The 23,820-nt window shown below is 40.3% G+C and overlaps 1 protein-coding gene across 10 annotated transcripts in view; it reads right to left on the reverse strand.

Moving 5' to 3' along the window:
* Nucleotides 1–6,143: 6,143 nt before the first annotated feature.
* Nucleotides 6,144–23,820, reverse strand: part of NCOA2 (nuclear receptor coactivator 2) — a 185,045-nt gene continuing 167,368 nt past the window's right edge. For 9 of the 10 annotated variants that reach the window (XM_090137696.1, XM_090137693.1, XM_090137695.1 and 6 more), the window contains 7 exons: nucleotides 22,783–23,061; nucleotides 21,760–21,837; nucleotides 20,707–20,941; nucleotides 18,889–19,066; nucleotides 16,409–16,607; nucleotides 10,799–10,888; nucleotides 6,144–6,490 (listed from right to left, as the gene is read on the reverse strand). In XM_090137696.1, the coding sequence (XP_089993822.1) occupies nucleotides 6,479–6,490; nucleotides 10,799–10,888; nucleotides 16,409–16,607; nucleotides 18,889–19,066; nucleotides 20,707–20,941; nucleotides 21,760–21,837; nucleotides 22,783–23,061 (1,071 nt within the window). In that variant the 3' untranslated portion in view covers nucleotides 6,144–6,478. The remainder of the gene's footprint in view (nucleotides 6,491–10,798; nucleotides 10,889–16,408; nucleotides 16,608–18,888; nucleotides 19,067–20,706; nucleotides 20,942–21,759; nucleotides 21,838–22,782; nucleotides 23,062–23,820) is intronic. The other variant, XM_090137699.1, reaches the window with a different exon arrangement.

Below are 23,820 nucleotides of genomic sequence, written 5' to 3' on the forward strand. Positions count from 1 at the left end.
CCTCTGGGTCACAAATCCAGCCTGAGCCCACCGTGCTGGCCAAGCATGTGGTTGTTAGCACTGGCAGGTGCCAAAGGAGGCTCACACTGGAATGAGACAAGGAATGTGGTGTCGGGCACACAGGGATCTCACACCAACATTGCCGTTCGCAGTGGGCAGTTGAGGGATATTCCAAGAGGGTGCCCTTAAGCAGCAGCAGATCTCAAAGTCAGGCTCGCAAGGGCTGCCATCCATCCAGGTTCATTCACGTGGACCTTTTCTGACCTACCTTTCCCCTAAGAATGCATACTCTCTTTTACCCAGCAGCTGGGCTGTGGACAGCCCTTTATCAGAGGCTGGGATTCAGCAATGCATGCAAAACCCTTGGCCACAGTCCCAGTATGGACTTCAAGTGGTCCCATACCTTTCGGAGCAGAACTGATGGTTTTGACAGGGAGCAGCCTGCGCTCTTGCCAGGCACAGCAGCAGGTGCTGCTGCAGCAATGACAGAACTGTGATTTAGATCAGGTCAGAACAGCGGCAGTTTGTTGCTATAGCGGGAGGACACGGCACAGAGCAGCAGTGACAGCCTCTACTGGTGGGAGCTGCGTTCCTGCAAGGCAGATACGGCTCATATACACTTAGCAATGCTATGCCAAAGCCTAACAGGAATCAAGTTGTATGAGTCTGTCACATGCACAAGCCTGTGCAACTGTTCATGGACTATCTGTATTCTACTTTCTCCAGCTCAAGAATTAATTCATCACATTTACTGTTTCAGGACATAATTTGAAGGCTGTCAAGAGGCCCACTTGGGCCTTGGCATTTCTGCTTCCACACTTTGTGACCCACTAGGCCAAGACAGAGGGCAGATTCCCCAGGCTGCCATTTTCCCTTGCCATAGTGTGATGCCAAGCAGTGTTTGTTCTGCACAGTGAGACATGTAGCCTCTCCCCATATTGGTTTTAGAATCATAGAATGGCCTGGGTTGAAAAACTCCACAATGATCATCCAGTTTCAACCCCCCTGCTATGTGCAGGGTTACCAGCCACCAGACCAGGCTGCCCAGAGCCACATCCAGCCTGACCTTGAATGCCTCCAGCAATGGGGCATTCACAACCTCCTTGGGCAACCTGTTCCAGTGTCTCATCACCTTCTGAATGAAAAACTTCCTCCCAGTATCTAACCTAAATGTCCCCTGTCTCAATTTAAACCACTACCCCTTGTCCTATCACTATCCACCCTCGTAAACAGCCGTTCCCCTTCCTGTTCAGTGCTCCCTTCAAGTACTGGAAGGCCACAATGAGGTCTCCCTGGAGCCTCTCTTCTCCAAGCTAAACAATCCCAGTTCCCTCAACCTTTCCTCATAGGAGAGGTGCTCCAGGGCTCTGATCATCTCAGTGGCCCTCCTCTGGACCCGCTGGATATAACAAGTAGAAAACCAGAAGCGGTGATCAACAAGCTTGGGAATAAAACAAAACCCCTGGCCATCCCTGTTCTGTCCTTAAAGGTCTCATCTGCAAGATTCATACAGGTTGCCTAGATAACAATCTTCAAAAGTTAACCTCACATCTCTTGTTCTTACATTGAGTTAGGGTAACTTGGGAGGCTCTTGGCAGCTCACTGTATGTTTAGAATGATACCAGAAGTTATAGCTGAAACTGTTGTCAAAATCACCATTTCTTTTTAATGTTAATAACTTAAAAGGGAATAATTACACCTACCTTTAGAAATATTTCCAATAGGAAAATTTTTCCTCCTCTTTTGCAAGTGCTTTCTTTAGCACTTGTTTGTGGCCTCACTTCAGAAAGAAGCATCCTCCTTCCCAGCTTTCCTTAATGTGTCAGTGCTTTCCATAGTCAAAGATCACCACCATTTTGATGAAGCCAAGCCAAGAGAACTGCAAGACAGGCCTTGTTATTTTCATATAATCATAGAATGCTTTGGGTTGGAAAGATCCTTTAAGATCATGTAGGTCAAAGTCCCATCCAGCCTGGCCTTGAATGCCTCCAGGGAGGGGGCATCCACAACCTCACTGGGCAACCTGTTCCAGTGCGTCACTGCCTTCACAGTAAAGAATTTCTTGCTAATATCTAGTCTAAATCTACCCTCTTCCAGTTTAAAGCCATTTCTCCTCATCCTATCCCTAGCTGCCTTTACAAAAAGTCCTTATCAAAATGTTTTGGTAGAATGGTGAAAGGATGACACTATTTGGAAGTCTTAATGACAACAATTATTTTAGCTTATAACATTTTTGACATAAATACCTGTTCTCCCTCATTCATTTCCTAGACAACAGCAGATGGTTCTTGTGAACAGCCATTCCTCTAGCTGCTTTTATCCTTTTCAGATAAACTCTCCATCCATTTCCAACTTCCTTAAAACAACAGTGTGGTGTAACAAGGAGAAGCAGGCCCTGACTGTGCTCAGTCCTGTGCCTCAGTCTATGCCGTTTGAGGTCTGCCTCTGCTCAAACCATCACCAAAGATGCCCGTTTAGGGTCGCGATATAGAAAAGTACTTACTGTGATCTGTTTTCACGCTAAGCTACTCAATGAACGTGATGAACAGAATTATTAAAAGAAAATATTCTGAGTAATTACTGGTTGGAATATATAAAACATTCTTCAATGGAGAGAGACTGCTGTGCTTGTTAAAATGGCAGACTACTCTATCCCGCAGTGCTTCAGTACTGCCTCCTACGCCCTGATAAGAATAAATGAAGACACAACAGAAACACGTTGAAATCTCTAAAGCCATGTAAAACCCGAAGGCATTAAAATTTATTAAATGATGCAATAACAACAGAATTCTTTATTTACAATAGCATTATTTAACATCAAATAAGCAAATAGCATCGGCAAAGCAATATTAACTTGCATAAATGTATTTAAAATTTCTCTGAATATATCTACCTTTGCATAAACTGCTCACACTAGAAATACAAACATCAATGCAGGTGAACAAAGTGATGTTCAGAGTTAACTCCGCTTTGAAAATAAATCACAACCTGAAACACTGTAAGCTTTCTCCTGAAGAACCATAGTTTATATATTGCTTAATTTTACCCTTGTATAATCTTTTCATATACACACATCTCAGATGCAACTTCATGATGAACTGTACAAATAAAACCCACAAATGACATAAAGGGAAAAAAATTAAATGACAGTAAATGTTTGAAGAAACGTGTCCATCATCTCTATTGAACAACATAAAGATTAAGTGATGATGCACTTATTCCAAAATTGTACACAATTCACTATACAAATATAATACATCAGACAGCTATGTAGGAATATACAATACTTAAAAACAGATCTAAGGCATTATGCTAGATTTTAGCATTTTGAGGTTCTTGCACATAGCTTTTACCTGTAGTAAGAAACTTAAAAGATTTTGTTTTAGTCTACAAAGAAACACCAGGGAGAAAATTCTAATTAAAATCAAAGCCACTACAGTAAATTTTCTTTTGTGCAGAGAATGCTTTTGCTCTTAGGCAGCATACTACCATACAAATACTAGAAAACTTTTAAATTCACACCAACAATTAATGGCTTAAGTTGCATTTCAAAACTGATTGTGTATCTTTGGGTTCTGCGAGTGGAGCTGTGCCACCCATTTCATCTGCTAAGCCCATATGAATTCCGTTTTTCAACAAAGATTAAAAAATGTATTGTATAAACTGCAAAAACATTGCTTTTAATTAATAGGCCCAAAGGGATGCCGGCGTGGGACAATATTTTCAAGATTGAGTACAAATTAATTCATTGTAGCAAAACAGCTCACTTCACTTTTTAAACTTACCACATTACATGAACACTTAACCAGGCCGTATGACCATGTATATACGCTTATTTTCACATTATGCGCCTTTCACATTTAGTAATGTAAGTAGAACACTGATTACTTGTTCTGTTAAACAAAATCCTAGTACTTTCTCCGACAAATTTACTGTATACACGATGAAAATACTGATAATGAAGGGAATTGATTTGGCTTTTTTGTTTCTATAGTGATCAATATGATCAGAAGATTCCTTCACTCACTTTTCTTTTTCTTTAGTCAGAAGACGACAAAGTCACGATGAACCCAAACTGAGCCAAAGTGATAGGTACAACCTCCTTTCTTTCAAAATGGCAATGGATGATGGAGTATCATAATCACTATCGATGATGGGGGATTGCAGGTCTGTCACGGAACAGGACAAATTGCCACTTGTCCACTGTGAAAAAGAATAATCTATCTGAAGAGGTTACGGTTCAGAATTGAAAATGGATACAACGCAATTATTTGAAAACTCATCTACGCTTTGTGTTGCATGAAGTCGATTCATTCCAATTTAGACACTTCTCATACAAATAACATTTTGTCAGATACAGAATGCAAGTTTAACGCAGATGTTGGTGTAATAATGAGGCTGCGGATCTCAGGGCTGATGGCTAGTTTGGTTTTCCATCAGAACACAGACAGAAGGGTGGTTCAGTAACCCAGTATTCTTTCTGAGTTTGACAGCCAAATGCTGACTGCTGAAAAGTGTTGTTTCCCCAGAATCACAGCACTGCCCTCCTTAGAAACCAACAGCACCGTAATGTTTCCTTGACGATCACAGTAAGGAAATAGACACCTTCTAAAGAAACAACCTATTTCAAACCACCTTCATCATGTTTCCCTCAGCCTTAATACAGAATTACTATAGTCTATTTTCACTCCCACCTGAAAAATAAAACAAAACTGATTAAATGGCAACAGAATGAACCTTTTACTCCCAAAAGGCATAGCTGATGAGACATTATAAAATGCACTGCATTTTACATGACGTCCAAAAATTTGCGTTCAGGATAGAAAGTTTGAGGGCAAGGGGTGAGGGGGAAGAAAACAGAGGTCAAAAACATCAATTTCTCAATATTTCCAGTCCTCAGAAACTGATGTCAGTTTAGTAAAAGATTATTCCAACCACAGTGGGCAAGAAAAAACAACAACACCCTAACAGTGGCCTGCTTAGTAACAGTTAGTTTTTCTAAGATTTGTTATGAAAGAATATAAACATACAAAAATCAAGAATCGGTTCCTACAGTGGCTGCATATAATATAGGTTAGATAAATGACATTATGAGCAGAATCACAAGGTTTAGAAAACGAGAAGTCTCAAGCCTACAAATTAGGGCTAATCAAGGCATTGTGATTCTTTACAAAACACTTTTCCAGGAGACACACACGGCTAAGAAGATATCTAATTTAATACTGAAGTACCTCATTTGGAATCAACTTCACAACATGTATATCTCACAAAAATTATACAAGTAAAACACTTAAGTTTTCAACTTAAATTATTGCTTGTTTACATATAAACTGGATTTTATGTACCTTACAAAACGTCCTCATAGTCCACACTGCTTTAAAATAATCAGAAACACACGATAGTGGTGAAGTCTGTAGTGATATCTGCTATCGGTATTACATGAATCGTTATTCCCCTGGCTAGGGGGGGTGGGAACCAGGAATTAATCATGCCTTAAAGCAGGTATCTTTAGCTCTTTGATATTATGCACCAATTCTGCCACTACCATAATCAGTACATGCATTATCATTGAACATTGTTGCTGCTCAGCAACCCTAACTTGCCGCCCAGATTGCTGGAAACACACCTAAGGAAATAAAGGGGGGTAACTTGTTTTTTAATTGTTAGAAGGAAGAGGAAAATGACAGAGGTCAGGAGAGCCACTTAAAAAAATCAGGATTTGCTGATCGCTACGAATTGAATTAAATAAGAACGTAGCAAACGTGTCTTTTTGGACTCGTGACTTTGCATTAAAAGTGTTACTAAAAAACCCAACCGAAGCGCCCCTTATCAACAGCCCTCTCACAGGATAGTTCTCATCTCTCACACAACTCTAATCCCATTCAGAATTGCTCGGTGCAGTTTTCTTCATCGGTCCGTCCTCTCCGACGTGCCGGCAGCGGGAAGGGCCCCTCAGAGGCCTGCGTGCACCGGGCACCGTGTCCCGACCCTCCTCGTGCACTCGCCGCCCCAAAACACAGGCCTTAGTCTAAAACACCAGTATGCAGACAGAACGGAATCCTTCGCACCAGAACGAGTAAGCCAGGGAAAACAAAGCCAAAAACCAAGGTCTAGAACTAAACGGAAACAGAACAAGAGCATGGTTGTTTTTTCCTTAAATACATACATTTAAATACATTCAATCTGACACGGTTTATGAAAACTGCCTGTCAACATTTACTTCGCAGGAGAGATCTAAGTTGCACTAAGGTGAATGCAGTGAACAGACTGAGCAATGTCTGTACGCTATAGCCTCAGACTGTCGAAGAGGAGGCTGCTCCCAGCGACGAGGCCCTGCAGAGGGCAGGGCTGGGCCCAGCGGCACTGGGTGCCGACGTGGCTGCGGCGTGACAAATGGGTGCAGCTCCTCCAACTGGGAAGGGTGTGGGGCCGGGCGCCCGCTCAGCTGGAGAAAGGAGCAACCACACCGCCCTCAGGGTCAGCAGTATTTCTGCAAAAAACAGAGACAGAGAAATGGAGGTTTAATTGCGTTCCTAGCATCTTTGTTCCTTCCAGATACTGCAGATATTTTAACGACCTGGCATCATCTGCCACTTGTAGACTCCACGTAAATGCACAGCAACATGATTTTAGAGAGGTCTCATACCTGAAGCATCTATAAAATGTTTGGAAAAGAGGAGGCTCAGGGGAGACCTTATTGCACTCTACAACTTCCTGAAGGAAGGTAATGAGGAGGGGCTTGGCCTTTTCTCCCAGGCAACGAACAGGACCCTAGGAAATGGCCACAAGTTGCACCAGAGGAGGTTTAGGTTAGACATAAGGAAGAACTTTTTCTCTCAGAGAGTGGTCAGGCACTGGAATGGCTGCCCAGGGAGGTGGTGGAGTCGCTGTCCCTGGCAGTGTTCAAGAGGCATCTTGAACAGCTGAGGAGCTGCGAGATATGGTTTAGTGCTCGTGTAGCAATGGTAATGGGAGGATGGTTGGACTAGATGATCTTGTAGGTCCTTTCCAACCTTGTGATTCTATGATTCCATGAAATGTCTCTGTGTTACAGATGCATGCCTTCAAAAGAAACAGCCATCCTGATTCAATTTCTCCTTCAAAAACCATAATTAAGAAGGGGAATAAGGAAGCAAAAAAAAGCTTCAACTATCCACCCCCAGAGATGCTCTTTACTTCATGCTTATTGCAGTGTCCTTAGACAAATAGAGGACAAACTGGTTTCAACTGAGTTAATTATCCCGTACTTTCTTCTTCATATTATTACTTTTTTAAAGCCTCAGGATGTGGTTTTCATGGTTGTTTCAAGATCGTCCCTTCCAGTGACTGCAACCTGTGCCTCTCTGCAGATTCCTGCTCCCATGTGGCTTCAGGGTCAGGCAGGTCAGACAGCTAATCTAGCTGGAAACCATTTTTTTTTTTTTTTTCCTCCTCAGGCTTTTTCCACTTGTACCCACTGGCTCCTCACTGGGCAGCCTGCCACAGTGCAGGAGGCAGGGCTCAGGGATGGCAGCAGCAGCTTTTCTGCCAGCCCGTGTGAACACCATTTACCTATCTTCTGGAAGCCATCCAAACGGTCCTTTAGACTTTACCACCCTTTTCTTTGCAATCACAGAAGGGCTAGAAGCACACTTCACTGTCAAACAAAGCCACTGTGGCAAAGCATCCCACAGATTGGGAAAGAAACATCTGAGCTTTTGTACCTAGAGTGGACATTTAGCAAATATTATCTCCACAGAGATGCTCTGTGTAAAGTAAATTCTTCCACTACATCAGTGACCTGAATAAAAATGCTCTTTAATGCTTTTAAAATTATTATTATATTTCTATTCTAACAAAAATCTATTTTGTAGGGTGATTAAATACATAAAGGAGGGAGTAATACAAAGAAGGCACAGGTCTATTTCGAGATTTTTTTTTCCCCTCCCTTTTGTTTATATATAGCACCAGCCAGGAGGACATTATGGAAATTAGCAGATTATTATTTCCAGGCCAATATGGAAAGTGGGAAAAATTACTGCAAATTACTTCCATATTGATTCATATAACTTCAACATTAAAAAAAAATTCTAAAGGTTTACAAAGTAGCAAACTGAAATATCCAAAGCTTACACGGTATTCTCCAGATGTTCACTTCTAAATAAAGGCTGGTTCAAAGTTTTCTTTTACAACATGAAATTAATAAAAATAAATTTGTTTCAATAATCACAAAATAAAAACTTCTTAGTATTTCAGCTGCAACTACATTCAACATTTCAAATGAAGGGCACTTTGAGCCTTGAAAGACAGAAAATTCTGTTTAAAAAACAGCTTTTTGGTTAAATATTACTATCATTCTTTCATGTCCTGAAAGCTTGGAAAATTTTATCCATAACATGTTAAAATGAAGTGAAATAGTATTAAGGACACAGAGTAGAATAGTAAACACTGAGATCTGGCATCCACAGTTACAGGGATTTCAGCAATACCACAGCATTTCCTGTTACTCAGCTCTAATCAGAACAGATCCCTTTAAGTAATCCAGTTGTTGAGATCAAATTTAAGAAACAATGAGAAAACCCTCTCCAGTCTGCCTGATAAATTTCTCAGTTTCTCATTTGTCACATTAATTTCTAGGCTTTTATACGTTAACGCCACAACTGTCAAGGGATGAAGCCCATTAATCCTCTCTTCAGCTTTCTAATTACACAGCTTGTGCTTTAATGTAAGGATCTTACATACGAGCGTAGCACAGAAGTAGTAGCTACTTAGCCTCTATTACAGGTCACAGTTCTGTAACAGATATTTATAGCACATATAAAACACTATTCATCAACATTTTCCTCAGAGTCGGAGCTGCATTAGTGGAATAAAACTAAAATCACAGATTGCCATGAGATGTACCCTCACATTACATCTTTTCCGTCTCCTTTAAAACATCCTTTAGACTTTGCTTTCTTCTCCTATCTTTCCTTAGTCATATCCTATACTTTATTCTCTGCATTTAGCTTCTCTTAATGCATGACATCTAACTGGTTCAGCAACATGCTGGTTAGGAAAACCACAAATGTAATTCCTCAGTGTAGGACAGCTTCCACGATAGCAGGATACACTGCATCTTTCTGTTAAGTTCCAAAATGACCATGATATTGCTGCAGGAAGAATCCTGTATGCACAGATCCTCCACCCCCAGAGACAGGCACTGCTCACAGGAACCAATGAGCTGTGTCAAGAAATTCCTTGGGAAGTTTTAAACAGGTGTGTAAAAAGAGGTGGCTACCTCTTCCTCAGCACCTTCAATGCCTTCATTTCCTTTTATCTTAATATATCTGCAGTCACTTACTGTTTTGCTTTCAACAAACAGTTGAAAACTTTAAATTTTGCTTTTGGATTCAGCATAAAAGGGATTTTAAAGAAAATTAAATCCATCTTTCTGATCTCAACACTGCATGCAAGTAGATGGCAGTAAGTGATTAAATTAAGAATGGACTTTGAGCAGGTTATAAAGCAACTCCTGTAGACATCATGGTTTGATCTGCCTGTTTTGTTTACTTTTGAAGACAACTTCTTGCAAAGTATGTGTTACAGGCCAACAACCTAAATAAAAACCATCTCTCTTACAGTGTTTCATATTCAGATCTCTGCCTCTTGCTGCCAAAAGCTCACTATTGCTCTCCGGTCATTTTCCGTATGTTAGCCTACCTGAATCACCTTTGCACAAAAGCTTCTCAACAGCTAAGAAATGAAACAGAATAAAGAAGCTAGTGCCCTGTGATCAAACATTTGCCCAGTGCTGTGCACCAAGTTGTTCAGGAAACGGATGCACGTAAAGCAGCATGTGTTAAAGCCTTACCATCCGTTCCTTCTGAGGAGCAGAAGCAGGGAGAGGAGGGCAGCAGCCACTAGATGGTGCCTCCCCCTGCTGCCTGCCTGCACACTGCTGGCACAGGCTCTCTGTCCTGAGAACCATCCGTATATTATTTTCCAGCACACAGGTTTCCATGCGAGGCTGTATAGAAAGGTCAGCTTCATGCTTTCAGATGGGTGTGCACAGCTGTGATGCTTGGCGCACGCAGGGAAAATCAAATCCCGTTTCAAATCAATTCAGGTCTCAAAATATTGGGTTTGTTGTAACAAACTTATTTTAAAAGAAGGTTATTTCCATTAAAAAAAAGTCTTCCACTGAGGAGGGGCCCAAAAAAAAGCACTTCATTCACCTGGCCACATGCCGAGATCTGTCCTTAAACACTGTTACTGCCTGAAACACAAATCTCTTTTGAACTAAGCAAACACTAATTACACTGTCAGTTGGAGATTTTTGTGTGCAAATGAGTTCAGTACTACCACTCCTCAAGAACAGAAAGTAATAAATTAAATAATTCATGAAATTTTTGCCCTACGTATAATGTAAGGAGAAGTGGAAAAACACTTAGGCAGGATGAAACATGAAATGGGTTAAGCATGCAGCAGTGCAAATATACATCAACAGTCTTTCCCATCATCAGCAAAATAGTCATGTAATTGCTCATTAAAAGCAAATACAACTATAAATAAAAGTCTGCTGAATGCAACTGTCTGTTAATTCAATAATGTAATGTATTCTGTTAATGTAAATGTATTCTGTATTCAGTCCAATAATGGCAGTGGATCAAAGGAGGAACAAACAGACGTCACCTAAAGATGAATTAAAAAAATTAACTGTATAAGACTTAATTACTAGCACCCTAGGTACTCTTAACTTTGTAAATAAAAAAATACTGCATCCACTCTAGACCACAGTATAGTCATAGTTCAGTAGGCTCTGTATGCCACCTCTTACCCGTGTTGCATCTCCGTCCTGCTTTATCATATCCATTCCAGGCAGCTGGTTTGGAAATAGATTGCCTCCTCTCATAGCAGGATCATTAACCTATTGGTAACAAGATATTAAGGAGAATGAATTAAAAAAATGTTGGGAAAAGGAGTGGAAGTTAAAGTAGCATAAACCACTAATCTACTTGCATATATCAACAACTATATTTGAAGTGACAGTAAGAAAAGCAACCATAGAGCTGAGCACCCTTCTTGTGCAGCATGTGTTTGACTCATATTATTCTGCTTCACAGTCAACAACGAAGATTTCTTTCCTGATACTATGACCTCTATGTGTATTGAACAAAACAGGCTCCATAAATTAGGTCAGTAATATTTGTAAGAGGACTTGTCTGCTATGAAAGTCCTTAAAGCAGAAACATGTAACTACTTTCCTAACCTCAATGACACACAGCTTTTCTGTTTTTACAAACCACCAGGCGATTTTTCAAAGCCTGGTAACACACAGGCTGAATTGCACTGACTACTGATTTAGTATTAATAACACTTTTTTTCTTCTTTTTTTTCTCCTTATGAACAATGGGAGGAAGATAGCATTAAACAGGAAAACCTGCAGCTGCATGCTTTCCTAATTGGATGGGCTCAAAAATTTTATGAGCAGCCACAGGAAAATATCAAAGCTGTGTATGTCTGCACAACTAAAGCGTCTGTCACGCTTAGTTATGTGGAAATGGTGGCTTGCCAAATTTACAGTCTTAATCAAAGGATTAAATCTTACCATGTAGGAACTGATGTAAAACACAAATCACTGCCCGTCAGCAAGGGGCTGAAGCATTACAAGATCCCTTCCTTACAAGTTTTACAGGGAAAAACACATCTCCCTGGAGAGTCTTGGTTAAGTCATTTCTCTCTCGCTTCCCTCAGTCTAGGTGTAGGTGAAAACAGTGAAGCAAGTCCCCTCTAGATTTTGCTGGAAGGAAAAGGCTGTTTTCTGTGTCACCTGCCCTTTAGGACTCTCGGTTGCCAAGGAGAGGAGGTTGTGCCACTGCTCACTTCAGCTGCAGCAGCCTGCTGCAGCAAGGGAAGAAGACTTCAATTTACCACACCAAAGTCCTCTTGTTTCAGGTCCTCCTGACTGTTTCTGTTGCTACTCACTGATTTTGCAGAGTTGCAAAGCTCACTGCAATAATTTGACTAGAAAGGTGGTTTCAAACGCTACCAGAGACAAGATTGCTGTCTAACAGGAAAGGTTAAATCTTTTTAAAAATGTTTTAAAGCTTAAATATTTTTCCAACGAAATTTTCAACTCTAAAAAAACTCAACAAAGCACTGGAAGTCTCCTAGCGATGCCATTCACTTTTCATAAGAGATGGACAAATTTTTTTAAGCTTGAATAAGAAGATTTACATCAGAAAGGAAGAGAATCACATTATTTCATTTTGAAACAAAGTAGACGGTGTCAGTTTTATCTGTACGCATTCAGCTAAACAACAGAATTAATGTTTTAAGGGTGTTTTCTGCTGCTGATCAACATCTACTGGAACGCACAGGTCCAAATGTCTTTTCTATTTTGTTCACTAGACAAAGGAAGAAAAAATAAATAAAAAGCAAAGGCACAAAATTGTATCCTACTGAACCAAAAGTAATTTTGGAACAAAAATAAGAGAGCGTGATTTGCACTGTGACAGAGTTAGGAGAGTCATGGAAAAGGAAGCAGTGTGAAGTTCCAGTCACAGAATCTCCTTGCTAGTGATGGCACAAAAATCCTGATTTGTAAGGTAACAGGTTAAAAAAATCCAAACAATCAACAAAACAACCTTACAGTGTTTTGTTACGTGGATGTATTTTCTTCAGAAGACCTTCAAATATAAAATATCCCACATGAACTTCTGTGACTGCAACAACAATCAGAAAAGTAAGGAAAAGGACAAAGAAATTGAAGAGCATTTATAATCTTTTTGAAGGCCAGTAAAATAGTGTAACTATATATGAAATGTGTCTAAAACAAGGTAGGACATGTTTTTCAACCCTTTTGCATTTAAACACATTACTACAGCTGCCTGATAAAATGGGACTATTTACAATACGTCTATAAGAAAAGTCTTCTTCCACTGTATGGCTCCCTTCATCCAGGATGCTGAATAAAATCAAAATACTGTTTCAAGGTAACTCTCAGTAAATGCCACGATAGCTTTGACCTCAGGACTGCTGCACCTATGAACAAACAGCTCCTCTGATCAGACAACTAGAAAGTGGTTTATTTCATGAACTGAAATGTTTCCTCTGTTGCAGAGGCTTCAAATTGCTTCTGTGACAGTCCAGTAAATAACACATGTCCATGAGGCAGAATAAATAAAAGGCAAAAACACAGCAGCAGTCCATTGTGTGAACAAGATGGCTACGATGAGGAGACAGTAAGATACATTAATGGTGCAGCATGGGGAAGGTTTAGACTTTCTTGTCCCTAGAGAAGCTGTTTTGAACATAAGGCATTGTACTGACCTGGCAGCCAGCAATTCAGCACTGCTAAGGCTAATTCCTAGAAGACGTACTAGGAAGAGCAGTCTGGAAAGCTTTAATGTAATTATAAAGGAGAAGATGATACTGAGACAAGGTCTCAGCCCTCAAGTACGTAAAAGTCTCTAAGCACCAAACATTGCAAGCCCAGGGTGAGCACATTTTGAGCATAATCTTCATTTTCTACATGGTGCTGCTGGCAGCCTAGGTAGCAAACAAGAGAAGCTGGAGATTAACCAGTACGAGCAGCTAAACGTGAAATTTTGTATTTCTGAGCCCACGATAAGACTGTATGATACAGTACAGTGCTGCACAGTGAGACAGGAGACAAAGCCAAACAGATCTGTTTGGTACCAGAGGTAGCACACCTGTTTCTCAGCAGGCAAATCAGTCCACACATGGATTTTTACTAACACATAGTATCTATTACTTCCAAAATCATCCAATAATACGTGAAGTGCCTTTTGAACACATTTATAGCATGACTATTATTCATTGTGGTTAGAAAGAAATGAGCATGCAAAGTTAAAATGATGTCATATAGAACAAAAAAATCCATAAAACAGAGAAAGTGGATAGCAATAAGTAAAAACATAGGTGACAGTATATAAAAAAAAAAAGAATGAATGAAATAGCTGTCAGCAGAATTAGAGAAAATACAGTCATTCTGAAAATCACCAGTTACAAAAAAAAAAGTTTAGCACACCGTAAGTAAATTGCTAAGATTCCAAGTTGTAAAATAATATACCTTTACAACAGGCAAAAAAAAATCTATTTATTTGTTAATGTACAAGTATTTATTTATTCCTGCCTCTCTAAAAAGAAAACGCGAAGCAGCACAGCAAAGCATTCCTGGAGAGAAAAAAGTAGCGCCTTGTGGCACAGAAGTGGCCTCCCAGCTGCCAGCTGGTCACATCTGACCTGGATGAAACATAAAAACATTTGCTAGCAGACTGCAGATGACACAGCACTGGGGTGGTAAATCAGGAGAAAAACAGGTTAATGTTACAGAATGAGCCAATCTACCTTTGTTAAACAGACTTAATCTGACAAATGCAACTGAGTGTAGACAAAGGGAAGGGGATACACGTTTGGGAACAAAGAATGTAGGTTTTGTTTATGCCGCATCTAGCAGATCCATACGATATGGGTATCATGCTGTGGGTTTCAGTATGAGCTCTCTGGTGTGACACTGTCACAAACAGAGGCAAACAATCCCTCTCTGTACTGAAAGAGAAATCACAAGCAAAATTTGACTCCTGACAGCTTTTGTGAAATCACCACAGCCAGTTACTGCGCGTGCTTCTAGAAAGATAATGGAGTTTAAAGTACATTCACAACAGGGACTGGAGGGCTGAAAAATAAATACTGAGATGAATAAAGAAATCCAACCTATTTAGTTTACTGGAAGTTAGATAAATGTTATCTTGAAACAAGATCTAGTAGTCTAACAGGAAGGAAAAGCGGTGCAACAACTGCGCCAGTGGAAACAGCCGTCTGCATGGAAGTCTTTGAGATAAAACCAGATCTCCTTCTATAACGTTAAATTTCTTAGTTCAGGCTCCTGGGGAAAATCACGAAGCATGGGCATGCTGATAAATCAAAATGCGCTGTCATCTTCAAATCTCAACTCCTTTTTTCACTGTATTACTACATTAAAAATGTTTAAGACCATGTGCTTGGGAACTAGTAATAATAATGTAAAAGTTTGCTACAGTTGGACTTAGCAAGTGGAAATATCAGAGAAGGTGACAGATTTGGCAGTATCAGAATTACTTCAGGTCACCAGTAGACAGCAGCTGTAAAAGACAAATGTGATCCGGGGCTATATCTGTCAGTGCACTCTGAGAGAAATGGGGAAGAACTAGTGTTATGCACATGGCACTGGTGTTTAGGAGATGCTGATTCAAACCAGAACAGCTGCAGATAAAAAAAAAAAAAAAGGAATGTAAAGACTACAAAAAGAGACAGAAACAGCCTGGCTTGTTGAACTAAGCAGAAAAAAAAATCCACCCAAAAACCCAGAAAAACAACTATATAAACACAAAACAACATGAAAACAACAACAGAATTGTGTTAATAGAATGGCTCTTTTTAAAATACAGAAAGAGAAAAAGCTAAAGGGCAATATTAGAGAAGTAAATAGCGTGTTGCCAAATTTAGATGGGAAAAAAAAAGACAATTATTAACAAGTAAATGATATGGCCAGCTTTAAAGTGTAATTTAATTATCTCAGAAAAAAATGTTTGCAATTTTGTTGACCATAGCAGTAGAAAGTACCAGAAGACGTAAGTGGTATGCCTGCCAGCATTTCTAAGAAAAGTCTGTAATTTGAAATCTGCACATTAAACAAACCAAAGTTCAGTTCTGAAACAAGCATACGAATCTGTTAAGAGGACTTGTTTGTCAAATATTTTTAATGTACCACATGCATTTAATGATGAGCCTACAAATGAAAATGTTATTTTCCTTATATCAGATGCCCTAACTAGCAGTCCCAAATGAAAACAAATGTGCATATCTCTCCTTGGCAGAAAATAACAGGTTACTTACTGGTTTAGCAATCTGTTTTATATGCACCACATTACAAGAAGTGCAGATTTGGAGCTTACAAAGATGCCAGCATGACAGTTGTTGAAGTTGACTGCTTGTGCTCTGGTGCTACAAAGAAGCAGAAGCATTTTCCACCTTGACCGTGCCAGCATATTTCATTCTTACCTGCCTGCCATTCAGCCTTAGCTTTGAGGGCTGAGCACAGACACAGGCCCAGCCACTGTGCTGTGGCAACTTACCTACTGAGAACAGGAGCTAGACTGGCACACATTTTCCACAGAAGTCCAGGAGCTAGTACTGTACTAGCTATAGTGGTGCTAGCTCAAATGGGAAATTTAGTTGTGAATGATGCTCTCTATCTCATTAGTCATTGGTTATCTGAGTGCAGAGCTAAAAACAAAGCCTTTTTAACATAAACATTTCTTAAGAAAACTAATAAAAGAAACATAATGGCTTACAGCAGTTAGGGCCAACACAGTGGACCTGAAAAACTACTGAAAGTCACAGAAAATCCTCTAGCTGTCATCTCAAGTCCTTAAATTCTCACCTGCTCAGGACCCATGGAGGACAACCCTGATGTAGGCACAGAGGTCGCTGAGGTCATGCTGATCTGCCCTGTCATCTGGTTCATGTTGTTCATACCACTTGTGTTGGTTGCCATGGATACATTGATGTTCATGTTATTATTGTACATGCTGGTGCTTGCTTGCTGCCCAAAATGTGGTGGGGACTGTTGTGAAAACATGCTATAGCAAGGAATGGAAAAAGCAATGTGTCAGAATGCTGAAGCCACTAGGAAACTGCTCTATTTTTAATATATTTTTAAGCTAGAATTTGTATTTGTACATATTATGTTTATCCCAACCTCAAAAAAAAAAAAAGACAAAAAAAAAAAAACAAACTAGTTTTCAGCTGCATCAGTGTCTAAGGAATAGATTTTCAAAACATAAGTTCCCATGTCTGTGCACAAAAACGCATGCCTTTGCGTGTGAAACTATGGCAGAGTACAAATCTGTTATGTGTATGCAATAATGGCCAATTAGCTGCTGAAATTTGTCTTCACATATTATAAATATATTCAGGAAAGCAATTTTTGGAGGGAAAGGAAAACATCTTTTTTCCCCTCCATCTTCAGAAAAGCATGGGACTGCTGAATCAGTATTGGATTTGATCTAATAAGCTTTCTTTTCGCAGCAGAGGCTATTCACACATATGTATATCAGATTTGCACACACAATTATGGCAAGTGGGCTCACAAATATAGACATGCAGTTGTGCAGAAATTTATTTACTATATCTTAGCGTCAGAAAAACGTGGCACTGTAAGAAACTACAGAATGTCTGAGACAATTGCCCTTTATGCTCTTGTAAGGATATTTCTGAACAACATTAAGTGTAACTGTGAAAGATTTCATCCCAGATTTTACTCAAAGCCAAGTGCTTTCTGGATGGTATCTTCCTTCTTGTTGTGTTAAAAGTCATGAGAGGGTTTTTGTATTTTCTAAAGACACTCCATTATTTACACATCAGTCTTTTCCACTCTTTAAACATACTCCTGCAGTCAATGAGGGAATTACTGCTGAAGACGTGTCTGTTTAGATCTGACGCACTACAGGAGGACTGCTGCATGTCAGGTGGCACATAGCAGCCATCTCCACATCAACCGCTGACTTTCACCCTCCAGATGAGGAAATCTTTTCAGGGTTAGTGCTCAACCTTGCACCCGGGTACTCCATTATGCTATTGCTACCCACTACCCGTTGTGAGACTTTCTTTACAGAGCCCTTTGTGGAATGCAGCTGCATTCCAGGCGCAGGACCAAAGTCCAAAAGTCCCGCAATTCTCTTCCTTCTATTCTATCTCTTTTCAGGCCACCAAACCCCATTTTTAAGTTGTTATCTGGATGGCTGAAAGAGTACACTACAGATCATTGTGAATATCCAGTGGCTTGTGTAAAAACATTTGACATGTCTCCACTGTAGAGCTGCAGTTTAGTGAGCCAGCCATTAGTCTGCCCCCGCTGCAGTTTCATCAGAAGCCATGGCAGCAGTAGCTCTGTCTCCTGCAGATGCTTCAGGAGGACAATGACAGAGAGGTACAGACAAGGATCAGGATGAGAGATGAATCAGTTGCTCTAAGGGGAACTTGGATCAGCCTCATTGCTGAAATACTGTTTTCTGGGTTTATTAAATACATATAAACAAGCAGGAAAAAGATTTGTTGTTGAGCTGGGACAGTAAAAGCAGCCTGAGAGCTTTGGGATGAGAAGACCACTGTGCTAGAGACCTGTAAGCACTCCAGCCTCAATTGATAGAGGTCAGTTACACAATAACCTGACAGATCTTCCAATGTTCCACTGAAAAACACAAATCGTTGCCATCCGGAAACTCCTGGCTGCCTACACAATGTGTTCAACACCCAACTTATTTAATGAGGACAGGCTGATTATAATAGTTACACTGACTGGGCACGGGCCTCAATTGGAAAGGTGACTGCATGCATGAGGCATGCTACATTGCTCTCAGAGGATGATAGCTGATCCCAAATATGTGCAAGTACTGGATTGAACCTGGTTGCACTCCAGCGTTTGAAGTGGGAGGTGATATCCAGTCACCATAATTCCAGAGCAGTATAGAATGCATAGGCTACGGCTCAGCTGATCCAGCCACGTGGAAAGCACTGTGGGAGCACAACATTAAAATCATATGCAGAAGAAATGCATCCACACAAATGTTAGGAGCTGGAGCTCACTGTGCAGCACAGCTGCTTCTTAAGAACACAGTTTTTTATCAGTTATCAGAGACGAAGCAATGCATTGTGTGGATGCAGATCTTTTAGCTATGCACTCGCTTTGCCTTGTATGAAGACAGTATTTAAACCAATACATCAAGCCAAGTTGAAAACAAATTTCTTTGAGGACAGACCATTAGCAGCAAACAAATAAATTTAAACAACTCCATAAATAAGTGTAGACCATAAATTACTGCATTACGCTGTATGCTCATTTTTGTTTTGTTCTGGATTTACCTGTTTCCACCCATATTCCCTTGTGCCCACCCATTCATCTCTGTAGAGGACTGATAGGCAGGATTAGCCTGAGTCTGCTGAATCATGGGGCTTTGTGTATGAGCCAGTCTTGGGGACATCAGTGGACTCTGAGGCGTGGTGGCCCCTGTGAAGCCTGGATCAGGCTGCTGACTAATTCCTAAAAAATAAGAAGAGAAAATTAGCCAATGTACACTCAATGTTTAAAAAAACAAGAGCTCAAACTTGCAGACTTGTCTTTGCACTTATGTCACCTCTAACCTATAATCTTGACCTTAACATAGGACCTAGATTTAAAGCAAGATGTCATCAACTCAATACTACACATGTAACTGCAGAAATTGTTTTGCTTAAGTATGTTGGCTACCTGTGTGTCCCAACCATACAAGCACTCATCCCACTAGAGACCACAAACAGAAACACTGCTAAGTGAATTCTTTGCAGAAAACAGTCAAACAAATAAACCATTTGTTCTGCACACAAACCCACTTTTGTGAAAGAAGTTACACACTACCCATTTACTGCACAACTTTTAAATATTTGGTTGGATTTTTTAAGTTTTTCTCAAGTTCCTAGATCCTTAGCACCTTGATTTCTCTGTCCACACAAAACTAGACAATGCCGTTTTGTGAAAGCATCTAATGATTTTGTAAAATGAAAAAAATACCTAGATGAAGAAAACAACTTAGGCTGTAAAATGTCAATTATGTGCAGAAATTTTGTTTTCAACTGAGACATTTTGGTCTTAAGTTCTTCAAGAACAGCATACTCAACAGAAACAAGCCAGCCACTCAATGTTGGCGTATGACTCAGGTGGTATGAAATCAATTTCTATATTCGCTGTCTGCATGACAACTCTGTATCTGAGTTTGTGTTATAAAAGGAGAATATCTTAATGTCTCTTCATTTTCATAAAGCAATTACAAACACATAGAAGGAAAGCACAGCTATGATTTAGAAGATGGTTTGAAGTATAACAAACCAGTAAGAACAAATAGCAAATTTAGAATTGAGTGGAAATAATTTGTTTTGATTTTATCGAAAGAACTTCAAATTATTTTCTATAACTTTTACTCTCACTTAGTAGTAATGTAACTTTTACAACTTTTTACATTTCTACTACTTATACAAAGCTGCATACATCTTTGTAAAGCATACAGATAAAATTATATTGGCTATCATATTACACACAGGCTCAAGGATGGAGACAGAAATGTCCTATCTAAAACTAAATTTTATTATTTAAACTCAACAGCTAGTTTGTTAATTTTACATTATACAAAGGATTGGAAAGATTGGGGAAGAATCTGTTGGGTATTAAAGCAATACTTCATTACAAAAATGTAAAAAACTCCTAACCAATATAAAAATGAACTTAAAGGATCATGTACAGCTTTGTACACTGTTTCATGTGATTTGCTGGCATAAATTCACATTCTTTGAGCTTTTACTGGACGAATTGATTTGTTTAGTCAAAATACAGAGTCTATCCAGTCTGTAATACATACACTTCCACACGTGCACGTGTGCATGCACATTTGTATACTCACGTATCTATGCACATAAACAATCACACAGATTGCACTTCTGCTATTGCTCAAGGAAAGAGTAGATCTCAGGGTGGTATTTGAGCTAGAAGAGTGGCAAGTACCATGTTACATTTGAGGACATCTGGGAGGCCCAAACTCTACTCCTCCCTGGGGAGCTGGGCAAGGAGGAGGCTGCGGGATGGGATCTTGCGGAGACAGTGGGGATAAAGGAGCGCTGAAATTACAGAGTAAGGACACGTAGAACCAGTACCGTAATTTGGAGGAAATGGAAACTGTTGTGCGTTCCCCTGTGGGATCCGTGGGTTGCTCATGGTTGCTGGTATTCCCCCTGTAGCAACCATGCTGGGGGTCATGCTCAAGCCCTGCCCTCGCATCATCAGTGTCCGCTGCTGCACCTGCTGCTGCTGCTGCATCTGCCGCTGCCGCAGGTGCTGGCTCAGAATCTCCCGTTGCCTCTGTGCCAGCATCTGTGCGTTGATGGGGCCCTGTAGGAAAAGCAATGCAACCTGTTAATAACCCCTGCAAAGGCAACACCACTGGAGCAGTCAGGGAGATCCCAGCTCTTTCTTCCTCCCCACCACATACCTAACATTAAATGGGGGAAAATCACCTTGCTCGTGCTTGTGCTGAAAGAGTTGATAACTGCAGGACAAGCGGTAATGGTTTTAAGTTGAGGGAGGGAAGATTTAGGTTGGATGTCAGGGGGAAGTCCTTCACAGAGAGAGTGGTAAGGTGCTGGAACAGGCTGCCCAGAAAGGTTGTGGATGCCCCATCCCCGAGGTGTTCAAGGCCAGGCTGGATGAGACCCTGGGCAGCCTGGTCTAGTATTAAATATGGAAGTTGGTGGCCCTGCATGTGGCAGGGGGATTGGAGATTCATAATCCTTGAGGTCCCTTCCAACCCTGGCTATTCTGTGATTCTGTGATTCCGTGATTCTGCTGGGAATGATTTCCAACAGCATAAGCGTCATCAACAGAAGTAATAATGGCATTTAATGCTGCAGCAATTTCTAATTGCAAAGAGGGCTCATTAAAAAAAAAAAACGCAGCCTTAGGAAATAAGAAGTCTGGTTAAAAATGCAGTCATATCTACTTCTAGTAAATAATCATGCAGCTGGGTAAATATGGGGCTCTCAGAAATAAAATAACAGAGAAATACCACTAAAACAGTAAAATATCATTTAAATTGCATTATTAGTATTCAAACTTTAACATCTGTGGTGTTAACAATACTGTAGCTTGGACTAATTTTAACAGGAAATGGGAAAATACAGGGATCTGTTCTAAAGTACTGTTTTCCTCACCTGCGTCGGCACCCCGGGCCTCAAAGACAGGTTCATATTGGAGACACTGCTGATCTGATTTATCAGTGGCTGCCGATTCTAAAGGGTAAAAATAGTTCTTAGTAATATAAAAAGAAAAGGGAAATTTTATATATATCTTTTTCCCAATTAGTAGGCTCGAGGGTTTGAGGACCTAGTTATACAGATGCCAGCAGAAATTAGTTTTCCTGCTCAAGTCCTGTTATTCACAGAATATCCAAATAACAACACTAACACTGTCTTCATAGTTCCAATCTTGTTTGAGTTTCAGGCTGGACTGCTGATGTTGACACCAAATCAGACCCTATCCTGATGCTTAAAGGCAGGAACAAATGATCTTTCTTTCTCCACTGAAGTATTAATATCTTCTAAATAACACTATAAACTTATACATTTAAAAATTACCCTTAAAGTAGACCAAGGCAAAAAAAAAAAAAAAGAGAAAAAAAAAAGGATGTAGGTAATGGCTTAGGATGCAATGAAAAATAATGTAGATTTCTGGAAGATTCATAGAATAGAATTATTAAGGCTGGAAAAGACTGCTAAGATCATCCAGTTCAACCATCAGCCCAGCACCACTTTGCCCACTAACCCACGTCCCTCAGTGCCACATACACATTGTTCTTGAACAACTCCAGGGATGGAGTTTACTTTACCACCTCCCTGGGCAGCCTGTGCCAGTGCCTCACTACTCTTTCTGAGATGAAATTTTTCCCGTTATCCAACCCGAGTCAAGATATAACAAACAGAAACAGACCTATGAAAGAAAAGGCTCCACTGTGGAGCTGAAAGAATTAGCAAGCCCCAGGCTTAAATACTGGGCGCAATATTGTGCAATGTTATAGAAAGAATAAGGGAAAGCTGCAAAAAAAAAGATCAAAAACAGAGAATGTGAAAGGTGCTGTTCCAGAAAACCTCATTATGGCTTTAAAGTGAAACTAGACTGTTCTAAGCATACATGCAGGGCACCCCGAGTGAGGCAATGCCGCGAGGCTCGTGCCATACCTGCTGTGCCTGGAGTCGGTGCTGCAGCTGGAGCCGCAGTTGGTTGGGCTGGCTCTGGATGATGCTGGCAGGCCGCAGGCCAGGCCGGGGCTGCATGCGCAGGGCAGCGTAGCCGGGGCGCTGCCCCATGGCATGGAAGCTGGGGTCCTGCATGGGCGCGTAGCTGCCCTGAGCCATCTGAGCCTGAGCCGTGTACTGCTGGGAGAAAACCTGAGCCTTCTGCTCCAACAGCATGCTCGAGTCCTGGCCGGGGAAAGTCTCTGGATCCACAGCCTGGCTCTGCAGAAATGTGGGGATGACATAAGCAGTTGGTGGGACATAGACTCCACATGATTGTCTGAGACTAGCACCACCTGCAAGAACGCCTTCCAACACATGAACACTTTTACGTAGCAAATTATGTAACACTTTTTTTTTCTTTGTATTATTATCGCATTTCTTTTTTCATATAAAACAAGTATAATTGCATTTTGGTGTTACAACACATGTTCATGAAGACAAATTCTGCCCTTCTTTTCTCTTCTTTTTTTAAAGCAATGACTTGCAGTCTTTGTCATGTTTTTAGCGTCACCATTTTATCATTATGGTAATGAATAAAAGCTTGAAATGACAGATTTTGTAATAGAATCTGTAAACAAAGCGATGGCAGGATATTTTTGTCATTGAATCAGAGACAAATTCAAAGACATTACTAATGAATAAGGATGAGAAAGTAAATTTTGATCAGTATCTTTAGACAAAATAACAACTTGAAATAAAGAAGCCTAAAACTACTACTGAAGCTAATGGGAATAAAGTGCATAATTCTTTCAGGGCACTTCTGCACAAACTGATTACCCATTAGCCTTGTCTGAGAACATGAAATCATTACAGAGGCACATATGGCTGTTTCAGAAATACAATTTTAATGTCAGAAACATCATGTATCAGCTTTTCTTCAAAAGTTGTTTTAGTTTTTTTTTTGATACATGTTTTTGCACTATAAGGGACTGAAATGGACCAGAACCAAATGAAAGCAAAAAGAACTGTGGGGAAAAA

Source organism: Phasianus colchicus, chromosome 3 (assembly GCF_987193195.1).
Source record: "Phasianus colchicus chromosome 3, bPhaCol1.hap1.1, whole genome shotgun sequence".
In the NCBI taxonomy this organism is placed as follows: Eukaryota; Metazoa; Chordata; class Aves; order Galliformes; family Phasianidae; genus Phasianus; species Phasianus colchicus.